Source organism: Pan troglodytes, chromosome 1 (genome assembly GCF_028858775.2).
Source record: "Pan troglodytes isolate AG18354 chromosome 1, NHGRI_mPanTro3-v2.0_pri, whole genome shotgun sequence".
Classification (NCBI taxonomy): domain Eukaryota; kingdom Metazoa; phylum Chordata; class Mammalia; order Primates; family Hominidae; genus Pan; species Pan troglodytes.
In genome coordinates this window covers 73,047,713-73,070,905 of record NC_072398.2, presented here as the reverse complement: position 1 = coordinate 73,070,905, position 23,193 = coordinate 73,047,713, and the positions used below count along the sequence as shown (strand labels likewise).

Below are 23,193 nucleotides of genomic sequence, written 5' to 3'. Positions count from 1 at the left end.
CATTGTATTTAGTTGCCATGTCTCTGGCCTATTATATAAAACATTTCATAATATTGTTATATTTGAAGCATTCAGGACAGCTGTTTTGCACATTGTTCCACACATCTGAATTTGTCTAAATGTTTTCTTATTATGTTCAAATTAAATGTTTTTGGCACAAATACTATAAAGGTGATGGTCCTTTCTATCACATCAAAAGAAGAGGCACATGTTTGTTCCAATGGTGATGCCAAATTTGATTACTTAAATGACCTTCTGGCCTTTTCAGTATAAAGGGAATCTGTCTCTCTTATTTCAGTTGTTAAGTCAAATGATGCTATCTCCACAGCCATTAAGAAGAAAACAAACACATCTTATTTTTTATGCAGCTAAATGTCAAATGTCGGTAAGAAAAACCATACAAATACTTTAAGCCAACAAGATGAATTAATACTTGACTCTTCATAGAAAATCAATGCTAAATGACAAGGTGATATCAAAAATATCACCATTTATAGAAATAAAATTGTCTATATTAACATTTCCTCAGGAGCCTGAGGACAGATTAAAGTACATTTTTAACGCTAATTTTTAATTGTGGGGAACAGTGAAAAGAGAACTTTAATCTTTCTTAATATTCCCCTTTAAACATGCTTTCTAATTAAAACAGATTTTAGTTTATCTCAGTTTTAGTTGCTATCTCAAAGTTTTTGTTGGTGTGAAAAACAAAATAATGTGGTGGCAGTAATTCAAAACCTGTACTTTATAAAATTAGAATAGTGCTGTCCAGTACAGTAGTCACTAGCCACATGTGGTTATTTAAGTTATATAAAATTAAACTAAAACTTACTTTCTCAGTAAAACCAGCTACATTTCAAGTGCTCAACAGCCAAATGTAGCTAGAACTATTACTGCAGTTCTATTTGACAGTTTTGATAGAAAATAACTAAACCAATGAATAATCTACAAATATGTATGGTGTAGTAAGTAGAAATTCCATTTCTATTAAAGGGAGGAAAGTAACCGAAATAGAAGAATAAACTCTAAGTACTTAAGATGGTTATGTTCACATTCACTAATTATGTGAGTTAATCTTCCCTTTCTTACTTTTTTCTCATTAATGTACTCCATAAACCAGAGAGTATGCTTATCATACCATCTTAACAATCAAATCAATCTTTCTAGACAATGTGAGATTCAAATTGTCCAATTACTCAAAATGTGAGCTTCAAAATAGTAACTGTTTTATGGCTAGAGAGAATTTAGAAATATAACACACATAGACATTTATTATAATGCACTTATATACAGTCACATGCCAGATAATGACATTTCATGATGATATATGATGGCAGTGCCATAAGATTATAATAGAGCTGACAAGTTCCTATCACCTAGAGACTTTGTGCCTATTAGTAACTTTGTACACATTATTCTAAGTTTTTGGTCATTCTGGTGTACACAAACCTACTGCATTGACAATAAAATAAAAGTATAGCACATACAATTACATACTGTATACAATATATGATAAACAACTGTGTTACTGGCTTATGTATTTACTGTACTTTTTAATCATTATTTTAGAGTGTACTCCTTCTATTAATTAAAAAAAAAACTGTAATACAACCTCAGGAAGCTGGGCACAGTGGTGTGTGCTTGTATCCCAGCAACTTGGGAGGTTGAGGCAGGAGGACTGCTTGAGCCCAAGAGTTTGAAGCTGCAGTGTGTTAACACTGTGCCTATGAATAGCCACTGTACTTCAGCCTGAGCCATAGGTTGGAGAACAGTGGTGCAATAATGGCTCACTGCAGCCTCGACTTCCTGGGCTCAGGTGAATTTCCCACCTCAGCCTTCCAGGTAGCTGGGACTACAGGTGTGCACCACCATGCTCCACTAAGTTTTTGTGGAGCTGGGGGTTTCACCATGTGACTTGGCTGATCTTGAACTCCTGAGCTCAAGTGATCCACTCACCTTGACCTCCCAAAGTGCTGGGATTATAGATGTAAGCCACCGCACCCAGCCAAGCTAAGTGTTATTACAAAAGAGTCAAAAAGCTTAAGTTTTAAAGTTAATGAAGTAAAAAAATTACATTAAGCTAAGGTTAATTTATTACTAAACAAAGAACTATTAAAAAATAAATTTAGTATAGCCTAAGTATACAGTAATGACCTAGGTCTTCATATTCACTCACCACTCATTAACTCACCACAAACAACTTCCAATTCTGCAAGCACCATTCATGGTAAGTGCTCTATAAAGGTGTACCATTTTTTTTTAACCTTATATTGTATTCTTACTGTAGCTTTTCTACATTTAGATACACGAATACTTACCATTGTGCTATAATTGGCTACGGCTTTCAGTACAGTAGCAAGCTATACAGGTTTGTAGCCTAGGAGTACTAGGCTATACTATATAGCTTAGGTATGCAGTAGGTTTGTGTAAGTATACTCTGTGATGTTTCCACAATGACAAAATCTAATGACACATTTCTCAGAATGCATCCCCATCCTTGAGCAACACGTGATTGCATTATGTAGTCCCTAGGTATCCTCAGGGGAACTGGTTTCAAATCCCCATGCCCTCCATACCAAAATCCATGGATGTTCATGTTTCTTTTACAAAGTGACCATAGTATATGCTTATAACTTCCACACCTCCTCCCATATACTTTAAATCATCTCTAGATTACTTATAACACCTAATACAACATAAATGTTGTATGTAAATAATTGTTATACTGTATTTCCAAAATTTATCTTATTTTTTATTGTCATATTAATACTTTTCTAAATGTTTTTGATCCAAGGTTGGCTAAATCAGCAGATGCCCAAGGGTACAGAGGGCTGAGTATGTAACTCATCCCAAAAATATATGATTATAGTAAGAAAAGAAAATACGGTTCAGAAATTTACTTAGCTAGGGGGAAAAACACAAGATGATGATGAGTTCTAAAATAAGAGATAACTGGAATATAATCTTGTAATTTAAAATTTTCCATTTGCTCTTTGTAGTATCTTATTTGGTCTTAATGAATCATTATAAAGAATATAAAGGATTTAAGTTTCATTTAATGAGCAAACCTACTTGGTTCTCCTTCCTGCTATAGTTTTTCTCCTTGTATAATTTCTCATTTCTGTTACATTAGACTATCATAAATAAATTATTTCATTATAATTCTCTTTGGACTGAAATAGTTTACAAAGACTACAAATGTATTTCAACTCACCATATAATATGTGAAAAGTCAAAATTAGACACAGAATTTTAACTGAAGTATGAGAAAATGTTTCATATATTATTTATACAAAAGGACCTTTTATAGCTGGTATACTTATAACCTCACTATTACTAACATAGTGTTTTACTTTGAAAGCCGTGCTTGCAGAAAAAATTAAAATTCCAGACTTATTTAAATACGTGCACATGTAAAACTATCAAGGTTATTCTAGGAAAGTACCTGTGGCTTTTTTAGTTAAGACACTGCCAAAAGTATGTATGTTTTATAGCTGTATGAAAGATTACTCAGCCCGATTTTATAATCATTGATTAAGAGTTCATTCCAATAAGTGCTCTTTTAATTTTGGGGTGGGAACACTGATTAATTATATGAAGCTATTTCTCCATTCCCTCAAAATATACAAAGTATCTGTATTTTATCTTCATGTTTTTGGTGGAGAATAAAGGGTGCACAATGAACTTTCATTTGCAGAAAGCAAGCAGAATTTGATTTGAGGTGAAAATAGAGAACAGAAGAAAACAGAAAGTAAGAGAATACATCTGACTACTGAGATCAAGTGGGAAGCTGCGCTTACATTTGAAAGGCTGCTTTACAGACTTCTGCTCCCGGACCCCACCCAACCAATTCCTACACAATCATCAGTGTGTCAAGCACTGTCTACTCTCATCAATGCAAGTTCAGAGAAAGTGATTCTGGGTGCTAAATTAGCTACTTAATCATTTATTATTTCAACAGCACAAGTTATGCTGCCTAGTTGCAACCTTTATCTCTATTAAATGGAAGTCATTCATTTATTTGAAAACTATTCTAATTATCTGTTAGAAGTCATTACCCTCAAAACAGGTGGTTACATTCTTTAATTACGATTTCTTTAAGGCTATATGGACATTTAAAAAATAAAACTATCTGCTAAAGACTGAGTTTCATAATAAAATACATGTTTTTTTTAAAAATTAAAATCTAAGGGTCCTAAATGAAACTTCACCTTACTTATCACTCTCTGAATTTAAGAAGCTTACAACCTGAAATCAAAACTCTATGTTGGCTTGGTATTCCGAAAACTTTTACAAAAAAATTAGGCAAAAAACAATGTGTGTGTATGTATACATACATATATATGTACACTATACATATATACACACTATATTAGTACTAATATATGTCTGTTAGTACTAATATTTTAAATACATGTATTTATTGAAAATCTATTATGCGCAGTTGTAAGGGACATTGTGGGGGATACAATAATGAACAAGAAAAGTCCCTGCTTTTCTGTGTGCTTACATTCAAGTATTAAAGTCAGACAAAAACAATTATGTAAATAAATAAAATATAGATCAAGTGATAACAATGAGACAGAGAGGAAAGGTAATGACTGGGTGAGTCTCCTTGACAGAGCGTTTTCAATAGGCTTCTTTGAGGAGACGATGTTTAAGATGAGACTGAAGAGTGTGCACTGGCTGTGGTAAGAGCCAGGGGAAGAATGTCTAAAGCAGAGAAGCAGCACAGTGAGAGCAGCATGAAATAATGTAGGATGAATCTAGAGAAGTTTGAAAGAGATCAAAGCAGGAACGCAGGATAAATTTATCTGAAAGAATATTATCCCTGCTGTCTGTAGAACAAACTGAAGGGAAACAAGTAGAGAAGAGCTGAGTATTCAGGCAAGAGGTTACTCCAGTGGTAAAGGTAATGTAACCAAACGCAGGTCCAAATCGTTGCAGTTTGCAGAGTCCAATTAACAACGACAAGGTCTGGTAGAAAGACAGACACTTTATTAACCAAAAGTAAAGGGAAGGGGTCAGATTCCTATCCAAAATAACCACTTCAATTTTTGAGGGGAAGGCAGGGATTTAAAAAGGGAAAACTTGGTAAGGAAGCCATACAATAATTGAGCTGAGTACAATGTGTGCCTCAAGGTTATATCTTGATAACCAAGGAGGAAAAAGAAGTTTTAAAATGAATTTTGAAGTTAAGCTGCCTGGTTACAGTAATGGCTTGAACTAGAGATAACTCAATTCCTGCCTAAGCTGGATATGACTGCAGGGAAAGCAACAAAGAGAAGAGAAGGATGGAAGAAATAGAGGAGTGGTCAATTATATTAAATAGTAATGAAAAAGAACAGACTAGATCAATTAATTTAGTAACATGGAGGTAATTTGGTGATGATGACAAGAACACTTTAAGTGGAATTATGGTGGCAGAAGCCTTGGTGAAGTGGGCTATAATGTGAATGGTAGAAAAGGAGCCAGAAAAAGGAAAATTCTTCTGTAATATGATTTTTTTTAAAAAGAGGATGACATTTAGTAAGTAGAACACACATGCTTCAATTTAACGTGAAGAATGAGATACATGGCTTGGACCACTGCATCAACAGGAAAATTAACAAAAAAGAAGATAAAGTAATGGGTTTGCAAAAGAAAAATTGAGTTCTGGATGTTAAGTTTGAGGTGGCAATGAATACTCAGGTAGGAATTTCCAGTAAGTAGAATAGAAATGTCTGGAGTTTTTTTAGCTAAGAGTGGAATTGAGATAACTATTCAGGAGTCTGCTATTTAAACACAATAACTAAATGGATAAAATAACCCATAGGGAATTTAGAGAGTGACAAGAGAACAGAGTATCAAAGAATACCAACATTTCAAAGAAAAGACAGCTGAGAACTATATATGGGAGAGGTGAAAAAAAACCAGAGGGTGTTGTTTTAGAATCCAAGCGAGGAAAGTTTTTCCAGAAGTGAGTGGTCAACAGTGTTGACTACTACTGAGAGATCAAATAAAATAAGGGCTTGAATTTAGTGACATGAGGCTGCTACTGATCTTAGTGAGAAGAATTTCTATGTAAGGGTAGGAGCAGAAACCAGACTTCAGAGGAATGAGAAGCTGGAGTTAAGGAGGAGCTCTTTCTTCTCTTTCTCTGTCTCTCTCTCTTTCCCTCCCTCTCTGAGTTAGGGGAAACTGCACGTTTAAAATGCAGACGGAACAGAGATGCCAGGTACATGTAATTATATTTCCATTCAAAAACTATTTTGTATAGAATTTGTAATACACTTTTATTGTGTTTACATATCCATTTTTATGAATGACTCTTTTTTAAAAAAAAAAAAATTACAGGTAACTATCAATCCAGGTGATAAAACAAAGGTAAATAAACAAAAAAATTTATCTACTTAAATCAGCATTCATTGTTTCATTGTTTTATCTGAAATAAACAGAGAAAGAAACTGCCAGTCTAGGAACACATTAGGTAAATGTTTAAGGGGTGTATCAATTCCTAACATCTTAAGTGTTGAAGCTAATCAAAAGTATGCACTAACTCTTTATTTCTGTAAATATTACAGAATAATTTCTAGTACAACAAATAATTTTCCTGTAGGATTACTGTAAAAAACAAAAAACAGAACCAGAGACATTTCCACCATTGATAAGGCAATCATCAATACGTTAAAATGATCAGGTGAAATAGATAAAGGAATATCTTATTAAATGTTCAATGAATATTTCACTACCTTTAGTAAAGAAAGTATAAAATGACTATTATTAATGAGGCAACGTTTTAAAATACAGATTGGGACACAATCAGTCTAGACTGTGTGCCAAAAAGCAATAAGACATAAAGGAAGACTCATATGTAATACGGCCAATCAGACATCAAACTGAATTTCAAAAATCCTGAATTTCTTTAGGCTTCTCAGATGCTTGAGAGTTTATAAAAGTCCTCAGTGCCCTAGCTTTTGGATACTGTGACAGGACTGGGGTGGGAAGAAAAGTCGGGAAAATCCCTGCTAGGTTTTTCTTAGGCGGGAAATAAATTTTGACCATTTAAACATACACAGGTCCACTGGTTACTAATATTTATCTCATACAGATATCATTACTTTTATTTTTATTTATTTTTTTGAGACAGAGTCTTGCTCTGTCACCCAGGCTAAAGTGCAGTGGTGTGATCATGGCTCACTGCAACCTCCGCCTCCTGGGTTCAAGCTATTGTCATGCCTCAGCCACCCAAGTAGCTGGGACCACAGGGCATGCGCCACCACACCTGGTTAATTTTTATATTTTTAGTAGAGATGAAGTTTCGCCATGTTGGCCAGGCTGGGCTCGAACTCCTAACCTCAAGTGATCTGCCCACCTCGGCCTCCCAAAGTGCTGGGATTACAGGTGTGAGCCACTGTGCCCAGACTCATTATTAATTTTAATAGCAATACTTAAACCATTTTTTACTTCCTTTAAGCCTTTGATGGTATCTCACTATACCGTTTTAGAGAACTGAAAGAAAGCTACTCTTTGACAAAAGAGAGAGCAAGCTAAGTATCCGTTACACAAACACACATGGAATACTTTAGAAGCATTTCCCCTTAACGCCTGCTCTCAATTTAGTTGTCAGATCTTTGTTCATGATTTGAGGAGGAATTAGAAGATATCACTTCCTATTTTCTATCACATACAGTTGGCCCTGGTTTCCAACCTGAATAAAACCTTAAAGATGCACTAACGTTAGCCATTATTATTTACCCTTTACTTTGTGAATAATCTCTCCAACCCTTACCAATCCACAATAGATATACAAGCAATTGTGATATTCTCCTAGAGTCAAAGAAGTAGCAATTACTTATCTGCGCATTAGATTAAACCACAATTGTCAGTAATTTAAAATAATTAAGACAATTTTTAAAAACTTAATACAATTTTTAAGGAAGTCTCAGTTAAATTAGGTACATTTTCCCACAATTAAAAAGAAGTCTCAGTTAAGAAAGAGTAGCAGAAACATGAAAAAACCCAGTCCTCCCTCACCTAATTTATTTGAAACCCTATGATATAAAACAGATTAAAGAAGAGCTGCTCAGCTTAAAGCACAAGTAGGAATCAGAACCCTTTTTACTCTTTTTTTCTCCCTGTCTGCTTGAGCCATCCTTTCCTACTCTCAATCCTTGAGGAACATAAAAAATACATAATTTGAAAAGAACTGATTCTGTTTATCAATAGGGAAAAAATAATTTCATTTATTTTATCCATACTAAGTTTATCTCTTTTTGCTGAAAAAGGTATATTAATATTAATGTCCATATTAAATATGAACATTAGCCAGGCATTGTGGCACGCTCCTGTAGTCCCAGCTACTTGGGAGGCTGAGGCGGGAGAATCACTTGAGTCTGGAAGGCAGAGACTGCAGTGAACCAAGATCACACCACTGCACTCCAGCCTGGACCACAGAGTGAAGAATTTTTAATGCTTAATTCCAGGCCAGACAAGGTGGTTCACGCCTGTAATCCCAGCACTTTGGGAGGCCGAGGCAAGTGGATCACTTGAGGTCAGGAGTTCAAGACGAGCCTGGCCAATGTGGTGAAACTCTGTCCCTACTACAAATAAAAAAATTAGCCAGACATGGTGGTACACACCTGTGGTCCCAGCTACTTGGAAGGCTGAGGCACGAGAATCGCTTGAACCTGGGAGGCAGACGCTGCAGTGAGCTGAGATTGCACCACTGCACTCCAGCTTGGGCAACAGAGCGAGAATAGACTTTTTAAAAAAATAAATCACGGCCGGGCGTGGTGGTTCACACCTATAATCCCAGCACTTTGGGAGGCCGAGGCGGGCGGATCACGAGGTCAGGAGTTCGCGATAAGCCTGACAAATGTGGTGAAACCCCGTCTCTACTAAAAATACAAAAATTAGCTGAGCATGGTGGTGTGCGCTTGTAGTCCCAGCTACTCAGGAGGCTGAGGCAGGAGAATCACTTGAACCTGGGAGGCGGAGGTTGCAGTGAGCTGAGACCATGCCACTGCACTCCAGCCTGGGCAACAGAGCAAGACTCCATCTCAAATAATAATAATAATAATAATAATCATCATCATCATCATCATTATCATCACTACTACTACCACCAAATCATAACAAAAAAAAAAAATCAAAACATCACTAACGGGGCCTGGCACGGTGGCTCACACCTGTAATCCCAGGACCATGGGAAGCATAGGCAGGCAGATTGCCTGAACCCAGGAATCCAGGACCACCCTGGGTAACATGGTGAAAATACGTTTTTCCAAAAAATATGAACATTAGCCAGGCATCGTAGCATGCTCCTGTAGTCCCAGCTACTTGGGAGGCTGAGGCGGGAGAGTCACTTGAGCCTGGAAGGCAGAGGCTGCAGTGAGCCAAGACCACACCACTGCACTGCAGCCTGGACCACAGAGGGAGAATCCTGTCTCAAAAAAAAAATCACTAACGGCGTTACAGGAAACATTTATTTCCAGTAAGATCTATTTATATATGTTCATGATTTGTTTATTTTAATTTTATCTGAAGGAAGAAATATGTTGCCCTAATTCTTCCGTGATATTTCTCAAACTAGACTGCCAAAGGTAAAGATCCTGTTTAAAACTTCATACTTGGCCAGGCATGGTGGCTCACGTCTATAATCCCAGCACTTTGGGAGGCCGACGTGGGCAGATCACAAGGTCAGGAGTTCAAGACCAGCATGGCCAACATGGTGAAACCCCGTCTCTACTAAAAATACAAAAATTAGCCAGGCATGGTGGCGCATGCCTGTATTTCTAGCTACTCAGGAGGCTGAGGCAGGGGAATCGCTTGAACTTGGGAGGCAGAAGTTGCAGTGAGCCAAGATCGCGCCATTGCACTCCAGCCTGGGCAACAAAGTGAGACTCCATCTTGGGGGGGGGAAAAAAAAAAACCTTCATACTCACTAACAGGGCCCAGTACATGGTTTATACATAGATATTAGTGGCTAAAAAAATTACACTGTAAGGCTGGGCATGGTGGCTCACACCAGCACTTTGGGAGGCCAAGGCAGGTGGATCACCTGAGGTCAGAAGTTCGAGTCCAGCCTGGCCAACATGGTGAAACCCCATCTCTGCAAAACTAGAAAGATTAGCCAGGCGAGGTAGTGCATGCCTGTAATCCCAGCTGCTCAGGAGGCTGAGGCAGGAGAATCGCTCTACCTGGGTGGTGGAGGCTGCAGTGATCCGAGACTGTGCCACCACTGCACTCCAGCCTAGGCATCAGAGCAAGACTCTGTCCCAACAACAACAACAACAACAACGAAATTATATTGTGGGCTTTATCACTGGGAAATGTAGGAAAATATGTATCAAATAATTTAAAATTTGGTGATTTACTATTTGAATTCATCTAAAAGCATCATATACAAGTAATTACTTGCAGAAAACACAGTATTATCACTATATTACTGTAATGAGCTAAGGAATAAACATAAATCACATAATCTAAAGTATTTACAATGAGTTATAAAATACTAAATAAGCACAAGCTGTGGGCAAAAATTACTGATATTACATTTTGCCTGCTTAGAAATCAGTTTCTTTCTTCTTTCTTTTTTTAAGAGACATGGTCTTGCTCTGTTTCCCAGGATGGACTGCAGTGGCACAATCACAGCTCACTATCACCTTGAACTCCTGGACTCAAAGGCTCAAGCAATCCCCCTGCTTCAACCTCCCAAAGTGTTGGGATTACCAGGTGTGAGCCACCAGGTCCAGCCAGGAATCAGTTTCTATGAAATAAAATATGTGCTAATTACTAGGCATATTTATGGTTGTGTTTTCTATTTTTTAGGTAACATTTAGAGGCAATGCCTTCCAAATTTTATTGGTTTTTAGAAATATAAAATCCAGCATGCCCACACCAGAAGTAAAAGCATTAAAAAACACACTCAAAAAGTAGTACAGAATTATTTCCTCTAAATGGCCTAGTTTGCTAAGATTGTACAAACTCAGCAGGTGCCAAATTATCTAAAGATACTACATATTTATTTTGAGAGAATTAATTTGCTTCAATCCTCATTGATTTGCTTTACATTAATCTCTTTTTTGTACACTTCTGCTTTAAGGATTAAATGCAAATAATGGTAAGTAATGAATGACTAATAAATACGGGACATAATTTTTTAATCATTAAAAATACATTAAAATAACTTTAAAAAACCATGTAGGCATGTAAATATTGCAAATAAATAAACTGATTTATCTCAAAAATCTGGGAAATGGTTGTCTACATTAACAATGATAGGAAAGAACTGAAAAGGCCTAGCTGGGACCCTTTAACACTACTACTGCTGCTTTCTTTGAATATCCTCAGAGACAAATTCATTACGGGAAGCTGTCAAAATCATTTAGAACCAAGTCTGATATATTGGGATCAGAATGAATGCTTGACTTTATTGAAAAAGAGAAGCATAAAAAATCATTTTAAGTAAATAATCTATGTCTGATTGAAAAGAACGTGGATTTCTCTAGCTGACAGATTCCATCTTCTATATACATACTTGTTAACTTTCGTGTTCACATCTTTATTATCTTTTAATTTTTGCTTTTCTATCATAGAAAGATCTATAAAATCTCCTAAGATACTGAAATTTGAATTATCTTAGCATTTTCATTTTAATTAATGTATTTTGAGGCAATGTTATTACATACACAAAGCTCAGAAGACATATGTTTTCATTCTAATTTATTCCTTTGATAACTATATTGGGACTTGTAAAGTCTTTTATATGTATGAAAAAGGTGAAAGAACAAAATAACAAAATAAAAGTACAAAGAGAAACAAACTTATTGTAACAAGCACAAATATAAGATCTAAGCAAGACAGACAGGGAAGCTTACAATTAGCATGATGCCTCACTTCCCTGGTAGGATCCACAGTGCCCTTGCAACAGGAAGTCAAACTATAATTGGTGGGTAGCTCATATACTAATTTTCTACCTCTCAAAACTCCAAAAGCAATGTTTAAGAAAAGTACAGCCCATTCCTAATGTCAGATTCATCATCACAAATGATATTTATTAATAAGCAACTTCATGAGTATGATTCTGTATCGCTCTCAGTGGTAAACTAAACAATACAGCTAAAGAAACAGTGTTATTTCATAAAGAGAAACATTTAGATGACAGGCTACATTTTAAAAAATGTTTCAATTCTAAATGAAGATGACTGAATATCGGTCAGTTTTCTAGTTGTAAAGTTTTTCTTGTATTAAAGGAATGTTTTAGTCAGTGAAAGGTACAATGAAAGGCAATGAATTAAGCACTATTGGCCTCATTGATGCCTTGCTGATACTATCCCCTGCTTCAGACCGAGGAAAATTAGCTCATACCTAACCTCAATGTGCCCTCAGCATCCATTTCCACCATCTTAAAGTGCTTACAACCTATGCAAGATACAAGGTTAAAACTACATTGCTCAGATGCCCTTGCATTTATGCTTCTAGACATGAATTAGATTCCATCAATCAGATGCACTTATTTAAGATTTGAAAGGTGAACATTTTATGGTCATTCTCCTTCTGCTTTGAATGTTTCTGTTACAAGCACCATTGTAGAGATGTGGGGGTTTTCTGTTGTAGTGTTCCAGTGTCTAGTTTCTAGCTTTGTGGGAGTTGTAGTGAAGGATTCCTGATTCCGTGATTACAGTAATGGCATCATATTCTTGATTTCAGTAGTGCCACTAGCTGAGAAATAACAGCTCTCCTGGCCTATCTGATGATGAGCTAAGAGTCATTACAGGAAGCCAAGCCTACAGAATCATTCTACAGACCTTCCAACAATAAGAACTACAACAGCCTTTCCACACACACTATTACACGGTGAAGAAACTAGCAAATGTTTAGCTACACCTACCAAAAAGAAATGAGAAAATACATAATTATAGTGGAATGAAACTAGGTACATTACTATTGACAATACAGGAATTATAAAGGAATGTTATTAACAACTTTATGCCAATAAATTAGAAAACTTAGAAAATATGAATTCACCTAGAAAAAGTAAACAGGCCAGGCGTGGTGGCTCACGCCTGTAATCCCAGCACTTTGGGAGGCTGAGGCGGGTGGATCACCTGAGGTCAGGAGTTTGAGACCAGCCTGACCAACATGGTGAAACCCCATCTCTACTAAAAATACAAAATTAGCTGGGAGTGGTGGCACATGCCTGTAATCCCAGCTACTTGGGAGGCTGAGGCAGGAGAATCGCTTGAACCCAGGAGGTAGAGGTTGCAGTGAGCTGAGATCGTGCCATTGCACACCAGCCTGGGCAACAAGAGTGAAACTCCATCTCAAAAAAAAAAAAAAAAAAAGAAAAGAAAAGAAAAAGTAAACACATTGAATTAGGAATTTAAAATCTTCCCCAAAAGAATAATCCAAGCCCAGACAGTTTCTCTAATGAATCCTATCAAATATTTAAAGAAAATAATGCCAGTTCTTCACAAACTCATTCAGAACGCAGAATGAACACTTTCCAACTCATTCTTTAAACCCAGTAGCTCTTTGCTGTCAAAGACAGAAAATATCATCATAAGAAAACTACAGGCCGGGCATGGTAGCTCATGCCTGTAATCCAAGCACTTTGGGAGGCTGAGGCAGGCAGATCACTTGAGGTCAGGAGTTCGAGATCAGCCTGGCCAAGATGGTGAAACCCTGTCTCCACTAGAAATACAAAAAATTAGCCAGATGTGGTGGCTGGTGCCCGTAGTCCCAGCTTCTCAGGAGGGTGAGGCACGAGAATCACTTGAGTCTGGGAGGCAGAGGTTGCAGTGAGCCAATATCGTGCCACTGCACTCCAGCCTGGGCTCTGACAGAGTGAGACTGTCTCTAAATAAATGTATAAAACTACGGATGAATATCCATTACTAACACAGACACAAAAGTACTTGAAAAGCTGGTTTAATATTATAGTAACATTACTGTCCCATATTACTATAGTATGGGACATCAACCTCACAATCAACCTCAACAGAGGCAGAAAAAAAGCATCTGACAAAATCTAACACCTATTCATAACAAAAACTCTTAGCAAACTAGGAACAGATAAAAAATTACTCAAACTGATAAAAAGTATCTACAAAAAACCTCACAGCCAACACCATACTTAATTGTGAAGGACTAAATGCTCTTCACGTATGATGAAAAGTTTTTCATACTTTTACCACTTCTATTTAACATTGTACTTGATCTTCTAGCTAATACAATAAAGCAAAATGGCATTCATAAATTGTTCAACTGCAGATATGATTCTACGTGTAGAAAACCCCAAGAAATCCACAATAAAACAAGAATAAAGAGAAGCAGTGTTAGAGATACAAGATAGATATATAAAAATCAATGGTATTTCTGTGCACTATTAACAAAAAAATCAAAAAATAAAATTTAAAAGCAATTCCATTCACAACAGAAATAAAAGTAACAAAATAAGGATAAATTTAACAAAAGAAGTTCAAGACTTCTACACTGAAAATTACAAAACTATTGATGATAAAAATGGCAAAGATAGTTAAAAAAAATAAAATGAATAATAGGCTAATTTAATATATGGATTTAAAATATAGTAGTTTATCAAAATAATTCTACATTATGCCAAAGCAAGGTTCATTCAAGAAAAATACAATTCCGTGTTAGAAAAAGCATAAGCACCAATTGGTGCTAAAAGGTACTTGATAAAATACTGTTTTGCTTCTAATTAAGAAACAGTAAAGTAAAACAATTTGAATAATAAAATATTTTTCAAAAGTAGATATTCTAAACAGCAGAACACTAAAGCTCATTCAACTAAATGAAATAGAAGGGGGAGGATGCTATCACTAGTATAACTCTGCCTTAGAGGTAGAGAATGTGATAAATCATTGGAAAAGAAGAAATGCAATTATTGCTTTGGGCAGATATCAAGTATAAACAGAAAACCCAAACACTACTAAAAAGCTACTAGACTTAATGTAAAAAATTTATAAGGTCCCAAGATACAAAACAAATATCCAAATATGAACAAGTTTTGTCTACATTTAGCAAAAAAAAAAAAACCTAAAAAAAGAGTGGACAATAAAATTTTATTAAAAATAACAAAAATGGTAACATATATAGGAAAAAAAATTGACCAGAAAAGTCCAGAACCTAAAGTAAGTATATTATGAAATCTCATTGAAACACAGAAAACAACCCAAACAATAGCCAGGGGGCAGTGATCCCAGCACTTTGGGAAGCTGAGGTAGGCAGATTGCTTGAGCCCAGGAGTTTGAGAACAGCCTGAGCAACATGGCAAAACCTCATCTCTACGAAAAATACAAAAATTAGCCAGGTGTGGTGGTGCACGCCTGTAGTCCCAGCTACTTGGGAGGCTGAGGTTGGAGGATCACTCGAGCCAGGGAGGACCAGGCTGCAGTGAGCTGTGATCGTGCCACTGTACTCAACCTGGGTGACCCTGTCTCAAAAAAACAAAAAAACAAAAAAAAGAAAACCCAAACAAATAAAAAAGACACCTCATGTAACTGTGGAAAGACATACTATCACAATAATGCCAATGGTTCTAAAATCAGCAAATAAATACAAGAAAGTCTGATAAGAATCCCAAAAGAATTTTTCTAGAATTGGAAAACTATAAATCTTAAAGCTTACATGGAAAATTAAATGAGAAAAATAACTAAGAAATGTATGAAAATGTATAATACTGGGGAAAACTGCCTAGCAGATAGCGGAAGCATTTTTAAAGTAGGTTCCTATTTTCCAAGAAGGAAAAAATTTGATAATATTCATATCTGGCATTGGTACAAATTAATTAAATACTGATAAAATATTATATCCATAAATGATGGCCAGTATGTTTATAAAACAGAACATACACTCAAACTCAATAAACTAAGAGTATATATTTTAATTGAATACATATTAATAATAAAAATAACAATAATAAGAACTTTACACAAAGAATCTTTTTTCCATAATCCTCATAACAGCCCCAAACAGCTCTACCTCTATGTTAAAGATAAAAAACTTGGGAGAAAGTTAAAGAACTTGCTCAAGTTCACATTTCTAATTCGTGACAAAGTAAGTATTTAAACAAGACAGAAGTAGGATCAAATGAAAACAGCATGTAATCATTAAAAATAAATTCTATATGCTAAAAAAAAGAGAATTTTACCCACATCTACGTTAGTCCATGTCCTCCTTAAACTGAACTATGAAATTATGTCAGTAGCCCAGTGACACAGTGAGTTGAATAAAAGGAAAAAGTATAGTGACACGGTTTAAATTATGCATTTCCTTTTTTTAAAAGTTGCTACTGTCTCCATCAGATGGTGCTAACTTGTATTTTTTTTTGTAAAACCCTGATATTATTAATAAAAAATAAGACTTCACCATTCAGAAGCCAAATTACAAGTATTTACTATTTTAGTAAATATTCAAGGGGGAAAATATGAAAGATAAAAAAATTAAGGGTAGGGTGACCATATGATTTATCTTCCTTCCAACTCATGACACTTTTGTGAATGAATGAGGGCACTAATAATAAATACAATGGTACAAACGGTGTGAACTAGGACTGTCCCAGGCAAACACAGACATATGGTCACCCTAGTTAAGAAAAATAATTTACCAAATGATTATTTGGTATGATAATAATAGCAAACATTTTTTGAATACTATGTTAGCATGAACTCCATGATACAAGACTATGTCTTATTCACTGTCCCTAGATGAGTGCTTTGTGCATAGTAGGGACTCAATAAATAATTGTTGAAAGAATAGTTTGCCTTAAAAAAAGTGTTCCTGTGCCTATACAATATAGCTTAATAATAGCTTAACTATTTAAATGTTATTATGACCTTATGTTTGTGAATAAGTAATAAGCATTAATTCATGCATATAAACACTAAGAAAAATGACAAAAATTAACAAATTCATATCTATGTATTAAAGATAAGTGACAGAATAGTGCAATTAAGGTACAGCACTAAATGAGTAATGATGGCATACTGTATACTTCTAATTTAGAGCCTAATAATAAAAACAACATTTAAACCTACAAAAGAGTTATTTGTTTTAAAATGCTCTCCTATCCTTACCATGATATTTAACCAACATCAAAGGAAGACAAATCTGCTTTCATTTCTTACCTGCACAGCCGAAAGCCAAATGGTATCGGGAAGAGGGGCTGAATTTAACACAGCACACATTAGCCTTTGCCTCAATGCTTGCCACTGAGTTGTCTAGATTGGTAGACCACAGCTTCACTAAGGGCAAAGGACAATAAAAACAAAAAGAGAAACAAGTAATACATTAGTAAATGCTTCTGTAACTTGGGAAAGTTGGCTTATTGCTCCAGAAATCTTTTTGTGCCACTCTAAAACATTTGGTTTACTAGGACTAAAAGTGTTAAAGCTGAATGTATTTGTCTGTTCTCGCACTGCTAATAAAAAGATACCTGAAACTGGGTAATTTATTAAAAAAAAAAAAAAGAGGTTTAATTGACTCACAGTTCCACATGGCTGAGGAGGACTCACAACAATGGCAGAAAGTGAATGGGGAGCAAAGTCATGTCTTACCTGGGGGCAGGCAAGAGAGCGTGTGCAGGGGAACTCCCATTTATAAAACCATCAGATCTCATGAGACTTATTCATTACCACGAGAACAGTATGGGGGAAACCACCTGCTATGATTCAATTATCTCCACCTGGCCCCATCCTTGACACATGGGGACTATTATAATTCAAGGTGAGATCTGGGTGGGGACACAGCCAAACCATATCACTGAATGACTGAATAACAGAATAACATTAAAACCAAGAGAGCTTAGTTTCAATGTCAAAAATCAATATAGATAAAAAGGTTGGGCACAGTGGCTCATGACTGTAATCACAGCACTTTGGGAGGCTGAGGCAGCAGACCACTTAAGCTCAGGAGTTAAGAGACTAGCGTGGGCAACATGGTGAAACCCTGCCTCTACTAAAAATACAAAAGTTAGCTGGGCATGGTGGTGCAGGCCTGTAGTCCTGGCTACTCAGGAAGCTGAGGTGGAATAATCACTTGAGTCCAGGAGGCAGAGGTTGCAGTGAGCTGAGATCATGCCACCAAAAAAAAAAAAAAAAAAAAAATGAAATGAAATGAAATAAAAAAAGAAAAATCAATAAAAAGGAAAAATCAATATAGATAAATGATAAATTTATACTCAGATGTAACACAGACCCACAACTAAGACATAAAAGACAGGAACAAAAAAAGCAATCTGGAGCTAGGTGGTATATTTTATATATATATATATATATATATATACAGTTTTATATATATTATTCTTTTTATTATTATTATTATTATTATTTTTGAGACAGGGTCTCCTCACTCTGTCATTCAGGCTGGAGTGCAGTGGCACAATCATGCCTCACTTCAGGCAGCCTCTACCTCCTAAGCTCAGGTGATTCTCCCCACTCAGCCTCCCGGGTAGCTAGGTGTGTGTCACCAGGCCTGGCTACCTGTTTTCTATTTTTTTTGTAAAGACAGGGTTTCATCACGTTGCTGAGATTGGTCTCAAACTCCTGGGCTCAAGCAATCTGCCCACCTCAGCCTCACAAAATGTTGAGATTACAGATGTGAGCCACTGGGCCCAGCCAATTATTCGTTAAATGTGTGTGCATATGACTGTATACTGATATACATCATAAATATGAAAATGTACACAAACATCTTTAAAGCACTTGGAAACTGTTCTTATTTTATCTTTCAATTAAGAATTTCGTGATTTTAAATTTTTATGTAGTAATTCAGTTATACAACTTAAATATGTCTAAAGTAATATATTCTAGAATTATTTAGTTAAATTTCAAAATTTTGGTTTTGTATTTGAATAAGTAGTCTAATCCAGTGATATATATTAAAATTTGTAATGATTAGGGAGAGCAAAGCTGACTAAGCAAAATAGGTCTGATTTGAAAGCAGAAGCAGAAAATGAGTTGCCATTTTACAAAGGTACTAGAGCAACTATCATATCATTTTTCAACAATAAAAACAGTAAGACAGGATACACCCATAAAATAGATTTTCAGTATATAAGTTGTCATCCTGGATGCACATTAGAATAAATAAATGAACATTAACAACAACAACAAAATCTTTCCATCCATCTTTCAATGTGTCCCAGTGTCCCATCCAGGACATTACCCAGAGAGGGTCCAGGTACTGTTGTTTTTTAAAAAAGCTCTCCAGGTGATTCTAACACGCATTTGGGGTTGGAAACCAGTATTGGGAATGGAAGCATAGTAAAAAATCTTAGAATATTTTTAGAAATACTGATACAGTAACCTGTAAACAGCAGTGAATAAAATAAGTAAAACTGGTTCCAATAAATACCACTTCTATGAAATGGGATTACGTAAGAATTTAATATGTGAAATCTCCAAGTAGAAATTAATCATTATCAAAAAATATTGCTAATTTACAATCTGATAAATTTATTAGCTTTCCCACAGTAAACTAAGACCCTCAATATTAAAATAACAATCATTATTATTAGTAGTAGTATTTTTTGAGACAAGGTCTCAAACTCTGCCACCCATCCTGGAGTGCACTGGTATGATCATAGCTCACTGCAGCCTTGGACTCCTGAATTCAAGTGATCCTCCCATGTCAGCCTCCTGAGTAACTGGGACTACAGGTGCACACCACCACGCCTGGCTAATATATATTTTTTAAAGTAGAGATGGAGTAAGATTTTGAAATAGCAATATTTGATTTGTTCCATGTTATTCTCCAATAAGCATGATGTACTATTTCAATCAAAATGCAATCATTTGGTCAATCACGACATACAATTCTAAGATGAGATGGCTACCTGGAATTAAAAGTCAACATGCCGAACATAGCACTTAAAGATTAGATTATTAAGTGGACTTTGACTGGATTATACTCTAATAGCCTAGGCCGAAAGGTAATTCACAATAGATAAGTATGGAGCACTTACTGTGCCCATAACCCCACTTATAATCACTAAAAACCTTTACAAACAAGCATTATGTATCATTGTTTAACGTTAATTAAATATAAGTGAGAAAAAAACAGTACTGACAGAATGACAGTTAAGTTAGAAGTGTGGCAGGTCTTTTGTAATTTCATGGTAATTTTCTCAATGCAGTAATCATTAATATTATTTAAATAAGTCACAACATTAACCACCATGATTATAATTTTCAATATATAAGGTATTAGAATTCAATATAACTGTCTGAGCTACAAGGGTAACTAAGATTAAAAATAAACATACACTAAATGAATACAGCATGGAAAAGCGGTATAGAGATTACAATAATTTCAGTGGTTATTAAACAAAACAGGTGTTAATTGTGTTCCCCAAAAAGACATGTTTCAGTCCTAACCCCAGGTACTTGTGAACATCACCTTATTTGGAAATAGGGTATTTGCAGATGTAACAAAGTTAAAATTACGTCAGACTAGATTAGGATGGGTCCTAAATCCATTGACTGGTGTCTTCATAAGGAGAGAGAGATTTAGAGACAAAGGCACAGTGAGAAGAAGGCCATGTGTGAAGAGAGCCAAGACCAGAATGATACAGCTACAAGTCAATAAATAATAAGAATGACCATCAATAACCAGAAATTAGGAAGGAGACAAGAAATAATTTTTCCCCAGAGCCTTCACACAGAGTGTGGCCCTGCCAACAATCTAATTTTGGGCTTCTGGTCTGTACTATGAGAGAACAAATTTCTGTTGTCTTAAGCCAGCCTGTTTGTGGTATGCTTTCTTATGGTAGCCCTAAAAAACTAATACAACAAATATAATGAAATAATATTGAAATCTATTTAATATCCTAAGATGGCATCACAGATCGAAAGATAAAATAGTATAATCTTTTGGAGGAAGCATAGAAGAAATCAAGTATGAGAAGAAACTAAGCCAAATATAAATGAGGCGATCCTCAAAATAAGGAGACAGTATATAAATTAATAAGAACACCTTTACTGTTACTTTTTCCTTGCAAGGATGGTAGTAAGAATTTCATTTAACTTCCAAAATTTAAATTTCAGAATTTATTGACGAAAATTCCCTTTGAAAGGAAAAGGAAATTTAAAAGAAAATATCATCTTCTAGGTGAAGAGCTAAAGCAATTAAATCAAATAAAATACACTGTATTTATTTACATATGGCCTCCTTTGGCTCTCAGTAAATAATCAAAAGAGTAACCATTAGGAAAATCATACCATAATTAGGAGGTTAAAATAAAGAAACATACTCTATCTAGTTGGCCATAAATTTGTTACTTAACACTAAGTGTTCTATACAAGTTTTATTTCTTTAACGTTAATGTGTAAAGTGTCTTCTAAGTGTCACCTAATTTTTCAGTTCGATTTTGAAATACTGAATCTTAAAAAATCCAACTACACTACAGAATAAAGTATATCATCTAATAATCTGTAAAATTTGAGTGAATCATTCCCCAAAGTAGTTTGCTAAAATTGTTTCCAAAAATAGAGAACAAGATATTGCTTATCTATAATAACATCAGATTCAGTTCCAGTGTGCAAGGTTTATGTTTCTGAGTTTCTCTGACAGGGCCTACTGCATGTCTATTTGCGCCAAAGTATCCTAAGAAAGAATTCATTACCAAAGAAAGAGAAAACAGGGACAGAAGTTTGACACAGTAAAACAGCCCAATGCTTTAATGAGGATGTGCAAATATGAGTAAGTTTCATATGGAATTCTTCCAGACTCGCTTCTAAACTACTGTCCAGGTCCTACAGAAAACAGAAAGTTATCCATATGAGTAAAAAGGGAGAGTGCTATTTCAACAAAAACTACCATAAAACTGAGGGGCAATGTGTATTGTTTTATACCTCTATAAAAAGTATGAAAGATTAAATACAAAGATGTAAACTTTAATACTGTTTACCAAATATAAATAAGCTTGACTCTTAAAAACTTTGTCAAAGGGAAACAACAGACCTTGTATTAGTAGCTAGACGTTGTCATACAGCAAACTGCCCTAAAGCTTAGCTACTTAAAACAGCAAACATTTACTATCTCACACAGTTTTGGAGGTCAAGAATCTCAGAGCAGGTAAGCTGGGTAGTTGTGGCTCAGTCTCAACACACTGCAGTTGAGCTGTCCCTCCTAGGACTCTAGACTATTAAACTACCACTTCCAAGCTCACTCAACATGACTTTTGGCATAAGGCTTCAGTTCCCCACCATGTGGGCTTGTGACAATGCAGATGTTTCTCCCAAACCAAGCGACTGCGAAGAGAGAAAATGATGAAGATAGAGGCTACAGAGTCTTTTATAACCTAATTTTAGAAGAGGCATCTACTGGTCACATAAATGAAGCCTGGAACAAGGTAGGTGAAGGGGAACTACACAAGCATAAGAACACTAGCAGGCAGAGATCCCTGGAGGCCATGATGGATGCTGATCAACATAAGTCTTTAACATTTCATTTAAATTCAGGAGAGAATATACTTAGTAAAGCTTTAACTTATAGGAAAGGTAATTGCCTCTAAAGTTATAAATTATAATAACTGTTATCATAATGCTATTTATTAAGTTATTTAATCTGCTGATGAAAAACTGGAAGCATTACAATCAGCATGAGTTTCACTAACTGATTTCTAAAATCTACCAAGACTTCACAGTTGTCACTTGTGCATTAACTTACACAACTAAGAAAATTTGGAATGAAGGGCCAGGTGCGGTGGCTCATGCCTGTAATCCCAGCACCTTGGGAGGCCGAGGTGGGTGGATCACTTAAGATCAGGAGTTGGAGACCAGCCTGACCAACATGGTGAAATCCCATCTCTATTTAAAAAAATACAAAATTAGCCAGCTGTCGGGGCGAGGGTGGGGGGAACATGCCTGTAACCCCAGCTACTTGGGAGGCTGAGGCAGGAGAACTGCTTGAACCCGGGTGGTGGAAGTTGCAGTGAGCTGAGATCGTGCCATTGCACTCCAGCCTGGGCAACAAGAGCAAAACTCTGTCTCAAAATAATAATAATAATAGTAATATTAAGGAAATCTGGAATGAAGAAGAACCTGTAACTTCTGCTATCATACAGTCTAAATTCTTCAAACTCACATTTAAAGAAAAATACCTTTAAAGAATGTGTTTAATTCAAAGGCAAGGTTATTTATTGGAAACAATTCTCAGGTTACATATTTAAAAAGGAAAATATATTTC

The 23,193-nt window shown here is 35.6% G+C and overlaps 1 protein-coding gene across 16 annotated transcripts in view; it reads right to left on the bottom strand.

Moving 5' to 3' along the window:
- COP1 (COP1 E3 ubiquitin ligase) overlaps positions 1–23,193 on the bottom strand; it is a 273,082-nt gene that overhangs the window by 74,866 nt on the left and 175,023 nt on the right. For all 16 annotated transcript variants that reach the window (XM_514018.6, XM_009438784.3, XM_001153038.6 and 13 more), the window contains one exon: positions 17,133–17,249. In XM_514018.6, coding sequence (XP_514018.2) covers positions 17,133–17,249 — 117 coding nt within the window. The remainder of the gene's footprint in view (positions 1–17,132; positions 17,250–23,193) is intronic.